The 19304-nt window shown below is 38.9% G+C and overlaps 4 protein-coding genes and 4 long non-coding RNA genes across 21 annotated transcripts; 3 read left to right on the top strand and 5 right to left on the bottom strand.

The window, feature by feature from the left end:
- The first annotated feature begins 88 nt into the window (after window positions 1-88).
- On the top strand, window positions 89-3188 carry LOC124207154. Of its 5 annotated transcripts, none has more exons than XR_006879791.1 (7): window positions 93-345; window positions 722-868; window positions 945-1038; window positions 1098-1228; window positions 1300-2084; window positions 2297-2492; window positions 2564-3188. XR_006879791.1 is itself a non-coding variant. In XM_046604475.1 (4 exons), the coding sequence occupies exons 2-4, from the start codon at window positions 1024-1026 to the stop codon at window positions 1502-1504; spliced, it is 351 nt and encodes a 116-aa protein (XP_046460431.1). In that variant the 5' UTR covers window positions 718-868; window positions 945-1023; the 3' UTR covers window positions 1505-1718. The 5 variants fall into 5 exon arrangements, 1 of the variants encoding a protein (XP_046460431.1); XR_006879792.1 differs by having other exon boundaries at window positions 2274-2492; XR_006879793.1 differs by having other exon boundaries at window positions 94-345; window positions 2335-2492.
- Window positions 3189-3588: 400 nt separating this feature from the next.
- On the bottom strand, window positions 3589-4502 carry LOC124207169. The gene is made up of 4 exons (XR_006879810.1): window positions 4365-4502; window positions 4130-4301; window positions 3982-4054; window positions 3589-3919 (listed from the first exon to the last, which is right to left on the bottom strand). It is a non-coding gene; the product is annotated as an uncharacterized LOC124207169 (long non-coding RNA).
- LOC124207167 lies at window positions 4444-7830 on the top strand. Of its 9 annotated transcripts, none has more exons than XR_006879801.1 (8): window positions 4444-4565; window positions 5925-6023; window positions 6117-6182; window positions 6253-6382; window positions 6445-6570; window positions 6697-6931; window positions 7006-7132; window positions 7369-7830. It is a non-coding gene; the product is annotated as an uncharacterized LOC124207167 (long non-coding RNA). The 9 variants fall into 9 exon arrangements; XR_006879802.1 differs by lacking the exon at window positions 4444-4565 and adding an exon at window positions 5549-5563; XR_006879800.1 differs by lacking the exon at window positions 4444-4565 and adding an exon at window positions 5561-5578.
- A 269-nt stretch (window positions 7831-8099) lies between these two features.
- LOC124207166 lies at window positions 8100-9655 on the bottom strand. The gene is made up of 4 exons (XR_006879796.1): window positions 9510-9655; window positions 8973-9071; window positions 8470-8719; window positions 8100-8406 (listed from the first exon to the last, which is right to left on the bottom strand). It is a non-coding gene; the product is annotated as an uncharacterized LOC124207166 (long non-coding RNA).
- Window positions 9656-10195: 540 nt separating this feature from the next.
- LOC124207126 lies at window positions 10196-14249 on the bottom strand. Of its 2 annotated transcripts, none has more exons than XM_046604427.1 (5): window positions 13945-14249; window positions 13462-13868; window positions 13148-13400; window positions 11543-12884; window positions 10196-11482 (listed from the first exon to the last, which is right to left on the bottom strand). In XM_046604427.1, the coding sequence occupies exons 1-5, from the start codon at window positions 14080-14082 to the stop codon at window positions 10392-10394; spliced, it is 3231 nt and encodes a 1076-aa protein (XP_046460383.1). In that variant the 5' UTR covers window positions 14083-14249; the 3' UTR covers window positions 10196-10391. The 2 variants fall into 2 exon arrangements, with proteins under 2 accessions (XP_046460383.1, XP_046460382.1); XM_046604426.1 differs by having other exon boundaries at window positions 11543-12878; window positions 13142-13400; window positions 13945-14248.
- A 473-nt stretch (window positions 14250-14722) lies between these two features.
- LOC124207141 lies at window positions 14723-15970 on the bottom strand. The gene is made up of 2 exons (XM_046604452.1): window positions 15868-15970; window positions 14723-15783 (listed from the first exon to the last, which is right to left on the bottom strand). The coding sequence occupies exons 1-2, from the start codon at window positions 15889-15891 to the stop codon at window positions 14929-14931; spliced, it is 879 nt and encodes a 292-aa protein (XP_046460408.1). The 5' UTR covers window positions 15892-15970; the 3' UTR covers window positions 14723-14928.
- A 1715-nt stretch (window positions 15971-17685) lies between these two features.
- Window positions 17686-19294, top strand: LOC124207139. The gene is made up of 6 exons (XM_046604450.1): window positions 17686-17845; window positions 17914-18303; window positions 18374-18498; window positions 18567-18689; window positions 18755-18980; window positions 19045-19294. The coding sequence occupies exons 1-6, from the start codon at window positions 17795-17797 to the stop codon at window positions 19159-19161; spliced, it is 1032 nt and encodes a 343-aa protein (XP_046460406.1). The 5' UTR covers window positions 17686-17794; the 3' UTR covers window positions 19162-19294.
- Window positions 18160-18838, bottom strand: LOC124207173. The gene is made up of 2 exons (XR_006879813.1): window positions 18742-18838; window positions 18160-18680 (listed from the first exon to the last, which is right to left on the bottom strand). It is a non-coding gene; the product is annotated as an uncharacterized LOC124207173 (long non-coding RNA).
- Window positions 19295-19304: the final 10 nt, after the last annotated feature.

Raw genomic sequence — 19304 nt, 5'->3', positions numbered from 1 at the left:
CTTTTACTGTCTGCTTGTAGGTCCAACAAACGCCATGTTGTTCTATTTTCATTTCAATGTGATCCTGGATGTATTTCTATATTTCACCATTTTGTTTGATGGAGGTTGGAGGAGCCGACAGTGTACAGTTTAATGCCTGTACATGGCCTAGGGTTAAGTAGGCCATGGCCTGTATGGATTTTACTGGTTCTGTCTTCTCGGTCAAATTGAGATAGCAAGTTGTTATTTTTCAACTTTCAGTTTATACATTTAAATTTTTTATTTATTATTCTACTGTATTGTTTTACTGTGATTTGGGGCAATGATTTAAAGGGCTTATTTTGTCTGCAAGGCAAGCACCTTCAGGTGAAATATTGAGTCATTTTGACATTTTCGTCTAATCTAACCGCTCCTTACTATATCTATTTGTATAGTCCATTAGTCTCATCGTACCTTCAAACCTACCCTGCACCACTACACTCTAATAACGAACCAATTGGGTTTTCTTTTTTTAATGGGCAGACTGAATAGAATTTTGTTTCAAACTTGTTATCGCCGAACCTGAGCATTGGATTGACTATCTGTTTGTTTTTCTGTTTGGTAACCCTGTGGGTGAATTTATCCAGGGGGGGAATAAACAACATTTCTAGATGTAGGCAGCTGCCCCTCATTACATGTGCAACATGAACTATTTGACGCACAACGAACAACTTGCTTATTGCTTTTATTTACTTTTATTTAGAACGCAGCTGCCGAGCGCAATTCATTGACCCCGGAATGTAGGAATTTAGAGCACTGCGTGTGAAGGTGGACGTCCATATAAAAACGGCTAATTTGGATATTACTTATTCTCGTGTTGTTCGACAGCAAGGGACGCTGCCTACCATTGGTGAGACGATTAAACTTTTATTGATTTCTGTGCTAACAAACAGCATTTCTTACATATTTATCTTTTTTCGCTTTAGAAGTAATTGTTGTACAAAATTGTTTTGTGGGTTTCTCCTCTTTCTCTACATGCAAATAAGCTAAATAGTGTTGCACGTCATGATTTGCAATTGGGTAAGGTTTTTCAATGCTACGTTATACGGTGCGTGTTTACATGATTTTATTTCTTTCAGGTGAGTTGCAGTGGAGTTCTGATCATGTTGGCCTTGGTTAACATTACTACAGCTACCACTAATTTACGCCAAGAAGTATTTGTTACTCACTTAGTACCACATGTTTCTGACAATTTGATGGTCTATCATAGGTAAGATTAATATTTTATTTTCATCGATCTGATCAAAGTTGTTACCTCACTTGACTATTTCCGTGGAAAAGGGAACATCGGTCACCACCAGCGCTGCCACTAGTTGTAGCTGATGTAACGATTGAACGTACGACTCCCAAACGTTTGGCCTTTGCTGAAACACCTAGACCAACTTATGTTCCACCGACCTCAACACCGGGCATTATCAACCTAGTTGTTCCAGTAATTGTGGAAACTCGAACTACTGCTCGATTAGCTGATTCCTCTGCGCTTTAATTTAACGGTCCTTGAGTTCACTACCTTCGTAAGTTTTAATCTTTTTATTTTCACAAGGAACCATCGCCCACCATCACACAGAAGAGATAGGCCTTTTGTGTCCTGTAAAGGTGTTGGCTAATTTGTATGGTGGTGGCCCTATAAAGTCTCTTAAAGTGTGTCTTCTATTTATTTTGCCACAAACACCATCAATAAATTCATCTGTTACACAAGACTCGATTCAATCTGAGTATTATGGATGAGACAAACAAAAACGGTGGGTATTTGCAGTAATTAATTTAAGTTTCACGTTGTCCCACAAATATTTCGGCGTTCGTCTTTAACTTGAACTTACCCCACCCACTTCGTTTCGTGTTTCATCGATTCGGTTATGTCATCCCTACCTACCACTCGAAAAGGGGTAGGCGTTTCATTTCACACCCAACCTGCGCACCCTGTGCTGTTTTCGACTTCTTTCTTTGGTAAATTTTCTCAGTTTGTGGTTACGTGTTGATCAGGTCAAACCTTTGCGCGTGCCCATCTCTTCTCTCTGCAAGCTGAAATGGATGACTGCTTGTTTTCTCCTACGGATCCTGACTCGGTGAGTGAATAATTTGTTTTAAACATTTGGCATTTTAGAATGTTAAGTGGCAGATGTAATCTTGCCGATGGCATAAACGCGGAGATGTGGTATCCTCTTCCCAATCTACAATTGAATTACAAAGTGCGTCAAATAATCTCCGTTTATTTCTTGACAAATCTCGTTTCTTTTGTGTCACGTTCATTTTAGGGATTTTGTTATTATTCTCTTAGTTTCAGTGCTTGACGAATTCAAAGATTATCTCATTTAGCCGCTGACTGTGAATCCTTTCGCCAAGTAGGAGAACGGCAGTACAACTGAAAATAACGCCAGTCATCGCCGTGTGCTGCTTATCCTGTGGCTGCAACGAACCGTGTGGGCTAGAAAAGGAAACGAGCTTTTGACAGATGGATTCCATCAGTTCGCTGGGTAATTAATTATTTACGTTACAAATTAAACAATGTGTGGGCGATAACATCAATTCGTTGTTGTAACCACAGAATATCATCTGAGAATGTCAATGAACTCGGAATATGAAATGAAAAAAGTGAATGTGACGCGAACGACTCGCCTTCCATTTGTCGCCTTATAAAAGTTTCACATCTTTTAGCTGTTGGCAATCAAGCATTATCATTGACAATATCGACGATCTTTTGATAGACCTTCATTTTCAGTAGGGGGTGTAGGATGGACGGACCACCGTCTTACTTTACGCCACCCACTTTGCCTTATGTAAGTGTGTTTTTATCGATTCTGTTAAGTCATTCCTTCCTACCACCTAAAAAGGGTAGGCGTTTTATTTCACACCCAACCTGCATCCCAATCCATTTTCTGGTTCTTTCTTTGATAAATTTTCTTAGTTTGCTCTTACTCGACACTCGTTGAGGGCCCGTCTCTTCACCCCACGGATTGAAGGATATTATCGCTTACTATTTACTCTGCGTATTTATTTAAGTTTAATGCGAACGTGTAATTAATCTACTTGGTTTTTTAGGTACGTACCTCCTTACACCAGCAGTCATTTGTCATCTTAATTGCAATGTTAACGATTGGTCGATTTTTTATTTGAAACAGCATAAAATAGCATATTTTTTTTTTTCGTACATTATTTCGAAAGATGTCAAAGATATTAATTCCATTTCGTTTTGGTTATAGGTTTATATTCCCGTAGTTGTTATTCCATGTGGTATGTTGTTGCATCGAAGTTAACTTGTGGTTGTTTCTTGGTGCTGGAGTTGTGTTACGGAAGTTGTAACCAGTATTTTGTCAATTGTCATTAGTGTCCGCAGTTTACCTTTTAAATGATAAGAAGGAACAGAAACATGGGGAGTTTTTATGTCGAAGAAATAATAAACATTTCTTCGCGATTGGGAAAGCAAAGAGGGGGGAGACTTGATAAATAACATAAAATGTCGTTTTTTGTCTTAAAAGAACTTGACGGGGTAAGTAAGAATGTTAACTTTAACCAATGATCGCACAATCATGCACCTAAAAATTCATTCCTTTGATTTAAAAAATGATTCCGTTAATCCGCAACCAATGTACAAAACACGTAATAAATAATTCAATAAACAAAGTTTCCGGCACAAAGCAAATTCATATATATAATGATTATTAAACAAATTATTCTATGATCTAATGCAACATAACTTAGATATCTTATTCACATTGTCGCTCTTTAGTCTCTGCTCGTTGGTCACCACATCCAGTTGAGTGGCAGAATTGTCTTGCAGTTAATGTCCTCAAAATAGATAACAGCAAAGAATTGGATCTGAGGAAGGCAGCAATGTCTTGGAGATTTACTACGACTAGACAGCAAAATCAGGGGTTTTCTATACCCCTGGCAAAATGTTAACCTGAAATGTGATACATATTAAATGCCACGGTAATTTTATTAAATGCTGGACAAAATAAGTACCTTGCAAATAGAAATTATTTGGCTTTGGAAGACATGCTGTTTTGTCACACACGAAAACTTTAGCTGAAATTTCCTGAAAGCATTAAGCCAAGAATCCAATAAGAATCACTAGCTAAATGTTGTGTTATTTAAAAACGGTTAAACTTACCTCAAAATCCTAATCTGAATTGATTTTTTAAAACTTAACTTGTGATTTGTAATGCATAACTCGGCGACAGACATGCTGACAACATGCTGTTGTTGTCTGTTATGTGACAGGGCAGTGTGGAAAGGATTTTTCATCTTCACCATCAGTGATTGACTTTAACATTTGCTGTTGCCTTGTAATATGCCACAATGAATAGAAACACATTCTGAATAACTGGCAGGTTTGTTTACCTTACCAACTGGGTGTTTTTGCTTTCAGATATTCACTGTCAAATCGCTGTTACTCGGTTCACTTTACAGATGCCATAGACAAGGCACATTCTGAACGAATATCACAGCCTTGTTGTAGAAGTTTGACACCTTGGGGATTTTCGTCTGTTGTGACGTGTGATACTGCGTGGTGGCTTCTTGGTGAAATTTGGAGAGGAGAATATTACGTGAGTATTAAAATTATTTGCTTGCATCTGTTTGTTCGTTTCTTTGTCAGTGTCACCGAGCTAGAGCGGCCATTGTTTTCATGTTATTTTTAAACGTTTCTTCTTTCTGACGCTAGGCAGCATAGCCTTAGATCATTTCCACCTCAGAAGCATCAATTTAGTTACGTTTACTTTGCTCATCTCTGAAGAAATTTCTTACTGTTTCTATGAGGAATCTGTCATTTTGTGTCACAGCAACAAAGCTCACTTGTTAGATTTTTAATAATGTGGTTTTTTTTCTACTTCCGGTTTTCTCATTTCTGTCAGTAGTTTAGTAAATATTCATCTGAAGCACAAAAGAACCACATATTCGTGATCCTCGTCAAATTTTTTGTAAAGTTCATGTTATCTTTTCTACGTACGCGTACTTCCGGTTTCGAGAATTTTCCTGACCTATAGTTCAGGAAAAATCTCGATTTTGGCCAAAAATTGGATTTCGTTTAAATTACATTTAGTCGACCCCAAATTTCACGGAGATCACGAATATTTGGTTTATTTTGTCGGCTGCTCAATGGTTAAGGCGCTATCGCTTACTTCCGGTATACTTCCGGAAAATTTGCATGAAACTAGCAAGTGAGCTTTGTTCTCTGTACTATTCTCAAGATTTCAAGCTAGGTTTAGGCAAATAAAAGTGCACCGTTCAAGTTATATCGGTATCTATAGAACTGAATTGCTTAAGTTACATGGCATGGCAGATCACACGGGTTGCTGACAGTAGAACTCCACCGACAATAGAACCCCACATTTAAAATATTTAAAATTCAATGGAGTTCTATTGTCGAACATGAAAATAATTTAAAAATTTATTGGAGTTCTATTGTCGTAGTGGAGTTCTACTGTCGGGCACGGGCACTGGAGTTCTATTGTCGGGTATTTTTAATATTTAAAAAGGAATTATGTCTTTGGAGGTCTACTGTCGTTGGAGTTCTACGGTCGCCATACCAATCACACTAGTGGCGGTGAAAAAATTTTTGGTACTCTATATATGAATATTTTTAATAATGCAAAGCAGTAATGTATGTTATTTAAGATCTACAATATCACTAGAATTAAAAAATTCAATGTTGTTTCTAAAAAAAAAACTAAATTGCGCTTTTGAGACTTGAAGTGTCGGAGGTGTCCAATAGATGATATAGGTGTTTTTGTTTATCTTGTGATGGCAGATTGTTGAATGGTTGTCAAAAGTTTTCCCATATTTTCCCATTTTTACCGATGAATTCATAAGTAAATTCAAGTTGATTTCTGTGCAACTTGTTTGTGATGTGTTTTTTTCCCTATGTGTGTTGGATCACCTTTCATATTTCTTGTTATAACGTGTAGGAAGGAACGCGGAAGGCAACTAGCCAAGTACAAGTAGCCTACCATCAATTCTTTCATTAAAATCGTCGTTCTGCTGAATGCTCCACCCTATTAATACAGGTAAAAACCCATAACAGTTTAGGCACAACTGTGTGAATACCTCTTTACATTGATAGTTAATATTTATCGTAATTACTCTATTGATGTTGGTAGGTCTTTTAAATACCCCAGTGTGGACACTTGTTGTTTTTTCCAACATGTTTCTACAAGTAAAGACGAGTATTATTCTCCCTTCATAAATTTTGAACTTTAATTTGATATCATGAAATGTTATTTTTTTTTTTCATAGAGAAAGCTATGGGAACATAATCAAGGCCATGGGTAATCTTCATCAGGCAACTTAAATAATTCACATAAAGATGCAGGGCGCATACCAACATGTGTTGTATTTTCCTGAATGTTTTTTACTCAAGCAGTAGGTAGCAATTAACTGTAGTTTATTGCATTATTGTTGGAATGTTTATTGACATATTTCCTTTAGATTCAACATGCATAACTGTTTGATGCCAAAGTTAGTTGGAACTCTAACTCAAACACAGATAATTGTTACTGCTGCCTTTCAGCCACAGGCAGGAAAATGATTGTTTTCTTCACAAAATTGTAATTTGTAAGTTGTATTATTTGTCTTAATGACCCTCCATACTTGCTTATAATATTATAGATTGTTGTGTTGAAAAAGTTGAGGAGAATGATCCAAAATAGCTAACTAAAGAATTTGTGTGTTGTGTCATAGGGAAAGCTGCTGGAGTAATCTAGTGTCCATCCCCACTTGATTCATTTCGTAGCTAGTGAAAGACTGAAAGGCGTGACGAATTCAAATTTAGCTGCTGCGTGCTGTCTGCAAGCAAGCAATCCAATTGGCTGTCGCTAGGTGGCGCTAGTCAATCTTCAGCGACTAAATTCGGCCATTTTGATCCTTGACGCAGCAGAAGTGAGGTGCCGGTCGTGACGTTTCCCAAAATGAAAAGGTATTTCTTGTTAATTGAATGATTTCTTAGGGTTCTAAATACTGAATTTTAAATTTCGATGTGTAAATTTACAGGTGATTTCAATACCAATTTGTTAAATCATCTAACTCGGATTTGAGTGCCTCTTCATTTTGCCGAAATGTCGTGCCTCGTGTGTCTTGCTGCCTGTACCCGTACGTCTCGTCCCATGCAAAAGCAAAAGTAATTATTTTTATTCAATTTCCTACTACAGTACTTTGTTTATATGACTAGAGATCAATTTGCAATTTGAATACCTTGCCAATTCTAACTTCCTTTGTAAAATTTGAGATATCAGAGAGATCTGTTGGACTGCGTAGTTTTGTCTTACTCCTTGTATTCTTTTATCCTAATGAGTCCTGTTTAATTGTGTACACACTGTGTTTCCCCGATGGTAATTTTTTTATTTTCTTAAATAGGTCCGCTGTTGGTTACCTTGTTGCAGCCTGATGGTGTAAGATGTGATGAAGACTAGTTGGACTGTTGTATGCAGCGTGTGGTTCCAGTGTTACCCAGAAGTAGCTGTGCTGGCGGTCTCCTGAAGTTGCCAGTGATATCCGGACTGCTGACTTTAAATATTCTTGTCTGTTCTCATTTGTGTTTTTTGCTTTGCAAGTGGTATTCTGTGTTGCTGATTTTAAATATTTTTATCCGTTTTTATTTGTGGTTTTGCTCTGCCAGTGAGTTTCTGACTTGAATTGGTTTCATCTGTTGTCTTTTGCCTTCTTACTTGTGCAATGTGCAGTATACGATTGTGGCAATCTGACCCCATGTCAGATTTGACATAGTCGACAACTGCTAGATTAAATTCCGGCTTTCTGCACCAACAAAATAATAACGGCACATGTTATTATCGCGGTTGGGAAAGTCACAGGCCCCCCCCTCCCTGGGGGCCATAAAATATATGTGTGGTTATGTAAAAATAAATAAAAAAATTAAAATAAAAAAATTGTTTAAATTCTATAAACAAAAAAACATAGGATAAACGTACATCGCCAATTTTTTGCGAAAAAGACTTAATGGTGGTTGTTTTTAGCAAAATTTAGAAATTAATAAAAATTTGGGTTGGTTGTTATTTCATTTACAAATAAAATTATTGGATGATATATGTAAAGAATATGTGTAGTGGTTAATATGCAGGAGAAAACAATTTTGATTTCAATGGTTTATTTTTTTAATGAGTTCATGTTATTGATTAAAAGCAGAAAGTGTTGGAACATTTCAGTTTGTGGTTTAACTTTTTTCATAGATAATATATAATTTCATTACAATTCCCCATTCCATGATAACATTCCTGGTTTTCACACAACTAAGGTCATTTTGTTTACTTAGGGAAAAAGGACAATAGATTTGCATTTTTAATTTGTCTAAATCTGAATAATCTCAGTCTTGGATAACAGCAACTTCTCCTTAGCTTCACCAGTGGATCAAGTTTGAAACGGCGGCGTCCGATTGAACTGAAACAAGAACAGAGATTTAGTTAAAGTCAATAATTGAATAAACTTTTCATCCAGCATTACCTCAACATGTGTACAGGAAGCAGAAGAACACACCAACAAAATACCAGAAAGTCATCTGGCAACACGAACTATTTTTCAGACAGCTCAACACTGCATCAACACCAACATTGTTTTTCGAAGTCTGAAGTTGAACAGCAAGTCTGCAGAAACTTCACATCAGTGCATTTCTCAATCAGAAAATGACTTCCACACCACTGCACACCAGAAATCACCACCATTAACAGCTTCAACACCAAATCTACAAAGGAATCTAATAAAGCAAAAGAACATGAGTTAACCCAAAACATTTTCAAACAAATAAAAAAATTAAAATTCAATTCTGTCTAAGAAAGTTATTGTTTAAAGAAAATTACTTTTCACAAAGGCTCTAATTAGACACAATTAGTAATTGTCAAATGTCATCTAAATCAAAGTATTATACCCTACTTATTTCTAAGCAAAGAACATAAACAAGTTAAGCAAAATGCAAACCCACTGAAGGTGTTTTTCACGTAAATTGTTACCATTTCAGATTTCCATTTTCTTCCCATTTTCATCTCACAATATGATACAATTACAGGCATCTTGCTGACTTGGGCACATTGAGAAACATCTCCACCAACCTGTCAAAAAATAAATTAGATTAGTAAAAGAAACTTCTCAAATTATTCTTAACTGTGCATGCTTTCGCAAGCTTTATCCAAGTGCTCATCATTTCTCAACTGCAAAAATTCACAAAACAAATCACAGAAACTATTTCCAAATGATGTGTAACTTCAGATAACAAATGTTAAATAATTAGTTATCTAAAAAACTCAATCTCTAACTCAATTACAGAATTTTATTATGGAAACAAAGTTTTAGGATTATTACGCTATTCAACATTATTACTTGCACTGTTCTAAAGTACTTTGACGTGTGACGAAACGTGCAACATGGAGCAAGAGACGACATTTTGAACAAGTGTACAACAGGCATGGCCACTTTGAATTGGCTAGTATGAATTTAAGATCGTAAATTAACTATAAAAAACATACATTTAGAATCAAAGCAGTAATTACCTTTTTTATGAAGAACAATGTCGGGAAAGAAAGTACCCAGAAATAACTAAAGTAACCTTCTCGGCCAGCGTCTCGATGGAAAAGAACTAGTTGAAAGTCAGTCGTCTCAAAACTTTGATCCCCTCCCCCAATACCAACACAAAATAGAAGGGCTGAATCCCTAAACACACTGAAATATTTAGCCACCTAGTGACAGCCCTTAGCATCCACGGACATAGAGTGGGACGGAAAAAAAATAAACCAAAATATTCGTCATCTCCGTGAAATAGATTTAGTAGGAAAAAAAAACCATCATCGAACAATTAAGCTTTGTTGGTGGAATAGCTATCGTCAGTCATCACCAAAAAGTTAACACACAATAACTGCCGATACATTTTTACAGGGAAGGACAAAGTAGCTGAAACTAACTAATTTGACAGCTCAAAATGATACAAGGCTATGATAAAGCCATCGTTAGCTAAAATAAACGTGCAAGTAACAATTCGTTTGCAACTCGCAAAAAGGGCCTGATTTAGAAAGTATTACACAGACACAAGGTTTAAAGCTAATAGATTATTATAGTTCACTAAGTTGTACAACGTTTTAAACTCCAGACTCTGTTTACTCATTGAAAAAGTAGGGTCACTCTGTTGCTGTTGCCACGCGAGTTCGGATAAATATCAAACTTCAGTACTGTAACCACGAGATTCTTTTTCTGAATGAAGATTTTATTCTGAATTCAACAAGTTATACCAATTTCCATGAAAAAACAGTCAGCGACAATCAAACACTTGCTTAAATCAACGTTCCAATAAGATTGCGGTACGAAAAATTAAATTTACCGCAAAATTAATAATGAAAAATTGAACAAGAACGGACTTGGGATGTGCTGGTTTGTTTTTACTACTTGCGCTTACACAGCAGTTTGTGTTGTGACCAATTACTGCGCTGACACTCGACACTGCAATAAACGATGGAACGGCAGCGACTGCAACGCTTCGGAATTTGGGGGACTTTCTTGCAAGCTCCACAACAATTTTTGTCGGCACTAGTCGAATCATTTGTAGAGAACTGCGCGCGGACGTTTTTAAAATTAAGAAGACCATCGACGTAAAGGGGAGACACGAACGTAGCAAACAACCAAGAGCTGTTCATTCCCGAAGCAAGGTGTCTTGTTTGCTCTGAACCAGGCACGATTTTAGTCGAGTTGAGTCTCAAGATGAAGTTCCATAGCATCAATTCGTAGGGTTCAACAGAGATAACTGAGCCACTTTTTCCTGCGATACACTCGATAGCTCTATCGTACTCCTCCGTGTATGTCTCCTCATTTAACTGTTCCTTTTCCATAAGGATATTAGCCATCTGTTCGTCAATCACAGTCAACAATCGAATCGGACTGCCCAGAGGAGAAGTGAGAAGGGCCTTGTGGATTAAAACCAAGATGCAGCAATCCGTATTTGGCGATCCAGTTGGTTGAATACCAAAATATTCGAGATCTGGTGTAGCTGGGTTAAAAAGAAGCGACTTGAACCTTTTCCGGAGAGTTTGCAAAGCTTCTTTCTCTTTCAATTGCTCAGCCCTCAAATTCCAGAGGGACGGTTCTATGATTGGAGATACATCTCGTGTTGGTTTTGGGTCATTAAATTTAAAATCCAAGTTAAATTGCAAATTGAGATGGAAGTTCAGCGCGTTGCACCAGCCAAATTCCGAAATGGAACGACTCGCATGATTTTCCCAAGGTTTCAAAGAATCAACATTCCATTTCCATTCTTCGTTCGATTGGAACTCAACTGGCCACGGCTCCCACCATCCTTTCTTCAATACCAATTCAATTAAACGGTCAGTACTATGAAGAATAGCGCTGATTTCGTTGACAAGAATTGGATAAGGAAATGACAAAGTCAAAGAATTCCATTTGGAAGGCGTGTTTAGAGATATAGTAACTTGATGGGCAGACATGCACGGTAGTACTTGGTCAGTGGAAAGTGTTAGACCTAAAATCGAACGAAAAAGAATTTAACTGCTCACTTAGCAATAAACGCAAACAAATTTACCTGAAACATCTTCGTTGCAATCGAAGATTATCTTCAGTTTGAATTCATTCTCGGACTCGATACAGCTGGTGACTTTCATGACCGATGCCCCAAGACAGGGAACAACATCAGGGGAAAGTGTCGGACGAGAAAACGGGTAAGGAAGATGAAACTTTTCAGTGTGCATGGATTTCAGAGAACCAAAGTTGAGCAGAGGACAATGATGCATACTGTCAATCACGTATACACAGTACGCTTCAGGAAGGTTGTGAGCAGACGCAATTAAGAAGGTAGCGACAATTTTCTTGCTTTTTTCTTTTATCTCTAGTGAGAAATTGTCGATGACGTGAGATTCAATCGAACCGGAAAAAGTTATGCTTGAACTCTTGAGAACGATTCCGTGAATAAAATGGCTAGCTGTCACACTACAAGGCATGAGAACCAAGCGAAAAGTAGGTAAACCCAATTGCTGAATTAAAACCTTAAATGCATCTTCGTTAATAGAGTTGATGGGGATTTCTGCTGTTATCTTCAAAATTTCCAGGCCCTTTTCCCAGGCCTCCGTTGTACGTCTTGTCATGTTGAAAAGGGCAGGAGTATCCAATAGGTGAGCATCTTTAATCCAGTGATCTCCTCCAAGGCGCTGATTCATGGAGCTGACGATGTAGTGAAATGTTAACGGAGAATAATGATGCCTCTCTAACACTGCCATTTGGTAACTTGAAACCTGACTGGGCTTGGGAAAGCGCTCGCTAACAAAACATTTCTGGGCCAGCTTGTTCAAAAAATCCGTCAAAGAGGAGGAAGGAGACATAACAATGTTCTGAAAATGAATGGCTTTCTGCCAGGAAAGGTTTGCCACGGCGGTAAAATGAAAACTGGGTGGATACCGGGATCCTAGTTCCACGTGCTCATTCAGTTGTAATCCATAAATTGTGGGGATCATCCTCAAAGGGCAGCAAAGAACATGCTCGACGTACAGCTCTACAGTAGGAGCCAATTTTTCCCACTCTGTACTTCTAGTAAACAAAACGGCTCCCGGATTATTCGACAATCTTCCACTTGCAGCGTTGAGGATATTAGCAAGTCCGAAACAATCTGCGCTAGAACAGTCGATGACGTCAAACTTGTTTGCGTTCGTGAAACAAAATTCCAGGGTATCTTCTAAGTGGAAAAATACTTGGATGTCTGCAATACGACTTCGGTAGGAATTCACTGTGTCTTTCAGAATTTTTTGGCAGGTGGGTAGAAGAATTTTTTCTTTGACTGAGGTTATTAGTTCTTGATCTTGCGATAATGGAAGATAGCCAAGGAATGGGCACGATGAGTAGTGGACTTCCCATTGCTCGGTGTCAGGGTTTAGATGTGGGGTGTAGTTGACTAGAGCGTCAACACTTTGGAAAAAGGCAATGAGGCTCTGGTTTCGAACCCCAGCTGAACCCGTCATAAAACTGTAAGTAGCGCCCTTGAGGCAGCATGCATAACACAGGATTCTTGATTGCTTTCAAGGATATGACGTTAAATATACTGTGGTGTGTTCAATCACATCTAAATTGGAAACTGAAGGCGCTTTGAGCATATAATGGAAAGGCGCAATATAAATACTTACATTATTACATTATTTAGAAACGACGAATTAATACACACAGTTTCCAATTCATTTTGGAGTCGACAGCTGCCTCTTTCGTAAAAAGCTTGAAATTCCTGCTCAATTATCCGCCCCAAAGAGTCTTCCAGGTCTCCAATCGAATTTCTCTTCATTAAATACTTGGTGATCTCGTTTACTGCTCTTGAAAAAGCTTTGGCATGGGTTATTTTTTCATCTGAATTGCGAGGGGGGAGAACGGTGGTTTCGTGTGATGTTACAAAAAGTTCAGATCTAGAGTGTGAATGTTTTCAATTTAGGTTCAAGTTAAAGAATGTAATTGAAATTGAGTTACCTCTTCATCTTGGTTTTACACAACAGCATTTCAGATTCGGATTGGTTTCTTGAAGAAATGGTGTACCAAACTTTCCAGATTTTCTTCAGACTTTTGTAATGGTTTGGATCAGGAACAGTAACATTTTCTGGTAACTTGTCATCCAACAGATCATTTAAAACAATGAGAAATCGTTTTCTAGTGATCTCTGGCCACTCGGTATTATACCAAACATCCCACAGAAAGCTGAAATCTTCTTCCTTATTGGGATCGAAATCTTGAGCTGACAGAATTTTCAAGATCATAATGTTGCGAGCCACAATTGATGGACAATCGGTATTAAGATGGAAGTGAAAATTGTTGACATGCTCAACTGTTGTTGCCAGAAGAGTTTTCCTCATGTCCTCCCCAGATCCAAGAAAGAGAACCTACATTAATTATGGTCAACAAGGTAAGAATTAAGACCTAAATGCCCTGTTAAAACCTAAAAGCATGTTAAAATACCTGAGCAGTTTTACTGTTAGTCTTCTCACTAAAGCTTTGATCCCTGAAATCTTTCAGTACGTTTCGAACTCGAAGGTCTCCATATGGGTAATAGACAGAAAATTTTTCCATATGTTGGCATCGTGTAGGACTAATCATTTTTGTTTTGGTCAAAGGTTAGGAAAATTGACAAAACTTGGATTCGAAAAACGATCACAAGCACGACCAAAGAAGTTTGTTTCTATAATATTATGTTTTGACTACGGAAATGAGAATGAGAGCTCACACTTCACAGTTGACACCTTCAAAATTACCCTAACGTTTTTCTATCGTTAACGAAGCGAAGGCGGAGCTTAGAAAACGCCACGCTATCGTTTGATGCAACAGCGCTCCAGACGGCAAAAGAATGAAGATAGCGCCTATTGCTTAGCCCGCGGACTCCTCCAATTTCAAATACTGGAAACCGTAATCGGAACCACTCTTAATACAGCAAAGAGTGCCTATATATTGGAGTCCGTAAAACGACGAGCACAGGACAGTGGTTATATACCCTCCCCCCCCTCGTCTGCAGTAGCCTATTTGTTTCGCCTTAGCCCCAGCTGAATGTTTGAGTTACCTGCACCAGGTATACTTTACCCGATAAAGACACACAGAGCAAAATTGTCTGTCATTAAAAAAAAAAAATTAATTCAGATGATGTTGGTCACAGCATTAAAAAGCTAAAACGTTGAAAATTGATATGACCTGGGATGGGTAAAAAAGGTCGATTTTTTACAACAAGGTGAAATTATCTCAAAGATTTTCTTTTGTTGTTTTTATTTGATTATATCTGATACGATATCTGATGCCATGTAACAAAAACAAACTATGCAATTCAATACAATTGTTGGAAACAAGTGTTATTAGAAAAGTGATGCTATAATATAATAATACGACGTGTCGGAATCCTTCAAAATACTTTACATTTGAAAACAACCCTCATGTCCGAACGTAATGTAACACGAATTAAAGTGCAGGGCTGGTGGCATGAATCCGATCGTTCAAGACTGATTGCACAGGTGTAAATTGAGCAAAATGAACTGCACTTAGCTTCTTGGGTCGTCTATCATCAGTCAAGTGGAACACGATTGGATCGTTGAGATTGACGGATTGCGACAGGTATGCTCTGGCCAATTCGTCCTCCATTTCCCACAAGTAATAGTCGCCCAGGTACTCCTTGACGAGATACAAATCGTCGGACAATGGATGGGTGAAGACTCCAGTAAGCGGCTGCTGATCCAAGGCCGAAAGCAGTGAGACTTGTTCGTCGTGATTACTGACAACTTCCAAAGAATAATCGTCAAAATGATGACCGTCCGTTAGAAAGGCGTGCTCACTTCCGTCCGCACCTTGTACGATTAGCAGGCCAGCATCACCAGCGGGAACATGACGCTTGTCAAAATCGTCCACAACTTCCAAGGAATCGATGCGCAGGTGATGTAAGTCATCCAGGGGAAGATGGTCGACCCTAATGGTAGGATTGGCTTGGTCTTCCTGCTCTGCTACGTCTTCCAAGGATAATCCGTCGTCAGTTAATACCAGGACAAGACTTCCGTTACTAGTTGACTGATCGAGCAGTGCAAACTCCAAATCACGCTTGACTAATCGGCTGTTGAATTCCAACGAATCGTGCGGATGGACGTCTTCGAGTGAAGTCTGATTATCGGTGAGCTCCAGACTGTCTAGGTAATAGTCGTCTGTGGATGTCTCGTTGCTGTTGGCATCGTGATAATCGTCGTCTAAGAAGGTGGTAACATTGCGACCGAGGGCGAAGGATTCCGTTCCATTAAGAGTAAAGAGCACGACTGCTCCAACTACAAACTACGTAATAATAAGAAAATTACAAACCATTATTTATCAAGGATTTGTAAACAATTAGTGCAATTAAATTTAATTTAAGTTTACCATGATAGAGCTTAAGAGATGCATGCTGCTTGAGTTGATACTACTAGTTGCTTCAACTGGTGAAGTGAGAATATTGGCACTCTACAATGTCGGTAGCACATTTATACGATTTTCACCAAGGGAAATAATTACCTACCTATCAACATTGGCCTTCCTTTTCTTGCAAGGTTGTGAAATCGTTTTACGGTTGACTGCTGATTACATATCCTGATGATGGGATTTGAAGGATAGGTCCGTGAAGAAATGGTCCGACTCCATCCAAATGATGTAATATCCCTACTAGCGTTATGCGTAAAAGAACCCGAAGCAACGATTAATTCATAAAAAAAAAATTATCGAAAACATTTTACGTCAGAATCCCGTATATCAAACAGGCGTTAAAACAAAAATTATTATAACAGAGTTATTCAATGGGGCATGGATTTTCAAGGCTGTCACGTGATACGGATATATCGAATCGTGTTTGCCACGACGAGGTAATAAAAAAACAACCAGAGCACTTGTAACATTCATTCAGAACTGACAGACACTTAATAATAGCTATCGGAAATGAGATTGAGGGCAAGTTTGGTTTCCAACCCAAATCCGGAAATGCCAAGGTCGACCTCGCAGCGGTAATTTGTCAAATTGATTTTTCATTTTAAAACGAAATAGAGCGTAGAGTTACTGCAATGGCCATGCCAATGGCAATAACGCAACCACAAATCAATACAAATCAATGCAGAATAAAATTGGAATTAGACAAATTGAAATGAAACATCTTACATCTAAGAATGGCAAAGGTTAGAAAGGGGATGCGCGTATTCGTGGAAGTGGCGTAACACCTCCGGATGCAAATCTTCATTTCTCTTACTTAATATAATTGGGGCAAGGATGGAAAAGAACCAAATCTTTTGAGGGCGTTGGCTGTTTGCTTCATCGTCGATACACCTTTGAGGTTTTTCGTCTAATAAGTGTCGTTGTTACAGGCTTCTTCACCTATTGTGCTGCATCATTTTGCATCACCAGCGACCGCGTATACTAGCTACAGGGAAACAGATAACATTTCAAAAACATAAAGGCTTATATATTGGAATGGGAACTAACCAGTTGAAACCGAAACATTTTCACAGCAAATGCTACTCTCCTCTGTCTGACATTCACACGTGCGCGTATTAAAAATAAAAGCATATTTTAATAGATAAATAAATAAATACAGATTAAACTAAATTTGGAAATGGTATCGTTAATGTAAATATCTACAAGTGAATTATTAGTCAACAAAAACAGCGCATCGCTTGTATCACGTACGTAAAATTAATACAAGCCCACAGCATTCTTATGGCCTTGTTGATTCTAAATTTTTTAAATATCACCCGACTAACCTTTTTGATGACCCTATCGCACGTGTCAAATGTTTTGGACGCATGAATGTAAACAGAGGCTCGAGACGAAACGATTTTCAAAACAGCGGGGCCAAAGTCTAAGTCAGATTTAGTCCCTTTAGCCTGTCAAATAAAAATAACAAATTATAAAGGACCATTATAAAGACAATTAAAAAAATTACCTGCAAAAATTCAGCAATGAAACAAATCCATCGGAAATCTACACCTAGAATGAGACAGGGATGCGCATCCAGAACAAAATCCGCCAACCACCAACCGGAGAGATAAACCGAACGTGTTGGACATCACGTAGTTCCCTTCTAGCCGGAATATAGTATGGACTGCACAGACTAAACTGGATGACCCGACAGTTGACATCAGTTAAAATGTCAAAGTCTCATTTGCGCATGCAAATCATCACGTGAGCCACATTAAAACCATTCTCCATCTCTTCCCGGCCGAGAGTCTGTTACTATAAAAGGCAACTGGAAATGTTAGAGAAGACATCACTTAGCTGACTGATACTTCCAGAGCTAAACTCTTCTTCTTCTACTCGTATAACAATGGCTTTCAAACTAGCCCTTCTCTTGGCCGTTGTCGCTTTCGCCAGCGTGGTAAGTCCCAATTTATTCGCTCCTACAATTACAATTGATGTTCATTAGATTGAAATATTTTTTGTCAGTCTGCAACCACCACGACTACCGTCACCACTTCCGTCACTACTGTCTCGGCCGATGATGACAGCGAGGGTGGACTCTCGTTGAGCGCTCACGACCGCAGTGTCATCCGCAAGACCTGGGACCAGGCCAGAAGAGACGGCGATGTTCCTCCTCAGATTCTTTTCCGCTTCATCAAGGCCCATCCCGAATACCAGAAGATGTTCAGCAAGTTCGCCAGCGTCCCCCAAAACGAATTGTTGACCAACGGCAACTTCTTGGCCCAGGCTTACACCATTTTGGCCGGTTTGAACGTCGTCATCCAGTCCCTGGCCAGCCAGGAGTTGATGGCCAGCCAACTCAACGCTCTCGGAGGAGCCCATCAGTCCCGCGGTGCTACTCCCATCATGTTCGAGGTTTGCTAAATCAAAGAAGATTTCTAAAAAAGTAAATATTGAATTGAAATGAAATATGAAACATTTGTAGCAATTCGGTGCCATCCTGGAAGAAGTCCTCGCTGAAGAGCTGGGCAGCTCCTTCAACGCCGAGGCCAAGAGCGCCTGGAAGAACGGACTTGCCGCTTTGGTTGCCGGTATCTCCAAGACCCTCAAGTAATTCCTGGTTGTCTGTAAAAAAAAACACTGGCGCAAATTTTACATGGTGGCATTTAACTTTAAAGGAACCCCGACGATTTGGCTGATCCCCAGACCAAATTGTCCGCCCGTCAAATCCGTGACGTCCAGAGGAGCTGGGAGAACATCAGGAGCGGCCGCAACGCCATGGTCTCTTCCATCTTGATCAAGTAATGAATCTAATTAAACTTTACTGTAATCTAATGTTATAATGTTATTAACTTTTTGATAAAAGGCTCTTCAAGGAGACTCCCCGCATCCAGAAATACTTTGCCAAGTTCGCCAATGTCCCTGTGGGATCCCTGAATGGCGATGCCGAGTACAACAAACAAGTCGCCCTGGTCGCCGACCGCCTGGACACCATCGTCTCTGCTACCGGCGACAAGCTGCAACTTTTGGGCAACATCAACTACATGCGCTACACCCACGCCGCTCGTAGCATTCCCCGTAGTGCTTGGGAGGTGAGATACGCCTATTTGATTGTTATTTTCCAACTTATAAGCTAAATCTGTTTTCTTATTTCAGGACTTTGGTCGCCTTCTGATGGAGTCGTTGGCTGCCAGCGGTGTCTCTTCCGACGATTTGGCCTCCTGGAAGGGCGCTTTGGGCGTTCTCGTCAACGGAATCTCCCCCAAGAATTAAAGAAACATTTTTATGGATCTGCAATTGAAGCAAGAACTTGAGCAATAACACGGAATGAAATTTTACTGACCGTTTACGAGGCGTGTGTTCTTATTTTTCTTCTTTTTTCAATACAATTGGCACTAAAAAAAAATTGTGTTTAC

This window comes from Daphnia pulex, chromosome 11, assembly GCF_021134715.1.
Source record: "Daphnia pulex isolate KAP4 chromosome 11, ASM2113471v1".
Lineage (NCBI taxonomy): Eukaryota > Metazoa > Arthropoda > Branchiopoda > Diplostraca > Daphniidae > Daphnia > Daphnia pulex.
Note: the sequence above shows the minus strand (reverse complement) of the source record. Positions and strands in the feature narration are given on the sequence as shown.

Excerpts from the sequence above, each read along its gene's own strand:
- LOC124207154 (XM_046604475.1), top strand. Across the intron at positions 1,229-1,299 it reads AATTTGATGGTCTATCATAG|GGAACATCGGTCACCACCAG; the intron begins GTAAGATTAATA and ends TCCGTGGAAAAG.
- LOC124207126 (XM_046604427.1), bottom strand. The coding sequence starts at position 14,082 with ATGATTAGTCCTACACGATGCCAACATATGGAAAAATTTTCTGTCTAT. Across the intron at positions 12,885-13,147 it reads TGTGTATTAATTCGTCGTTT|CTAAACCCTGACACCGAGCA; the intron begins CTAAATAATGTA and ends TACACCCCACAT. Across the intron at positions 11,483-11,542 it reads TTGCAACGAAGATGTTTCAG|GTCTAACACTTTCCACTGAC; the intron begins GTAAATTTGTTT and ends GTTCGATTTTAG.
- LOC124207141 (XM_046604452.1), bottom strand. The coding sequence starts at position 15,891 with ATGCATCTCTTAAGCTCTATCATG. Across the intron at positions 15,784-15,867 it reads ATCTCTTAAGCTCTATCATG|TTTGTAGTTGGAGCAGTCGT; the intron begins GTAAACTTAAAT and ends ATTATTACGTAG.
- LOC124207139 (XM_046604450.1), top strand. The coding sequence starts at position 17,795 with ATGGCTTTCAAACTAGCCCTTCTCTTGGCCGTTGTCGCTTTCGCCAGC. Across the intron at positions 17,846-17,913 it reads TTGTCGCTTTCGCCAGCGTG|TCTGCAACCACCACGACTAC; the intron begins GTAAGTCCCAAT and ends ATTTTTTGTCAG. Across the intron at positions 18,304-18,373 it reads CTACTCCCATCATGTTCGAG|CAATTCGGTGCCATCCTGGA; the intron begins GTTTGCTAAATC and ends AAACATTTGTAG.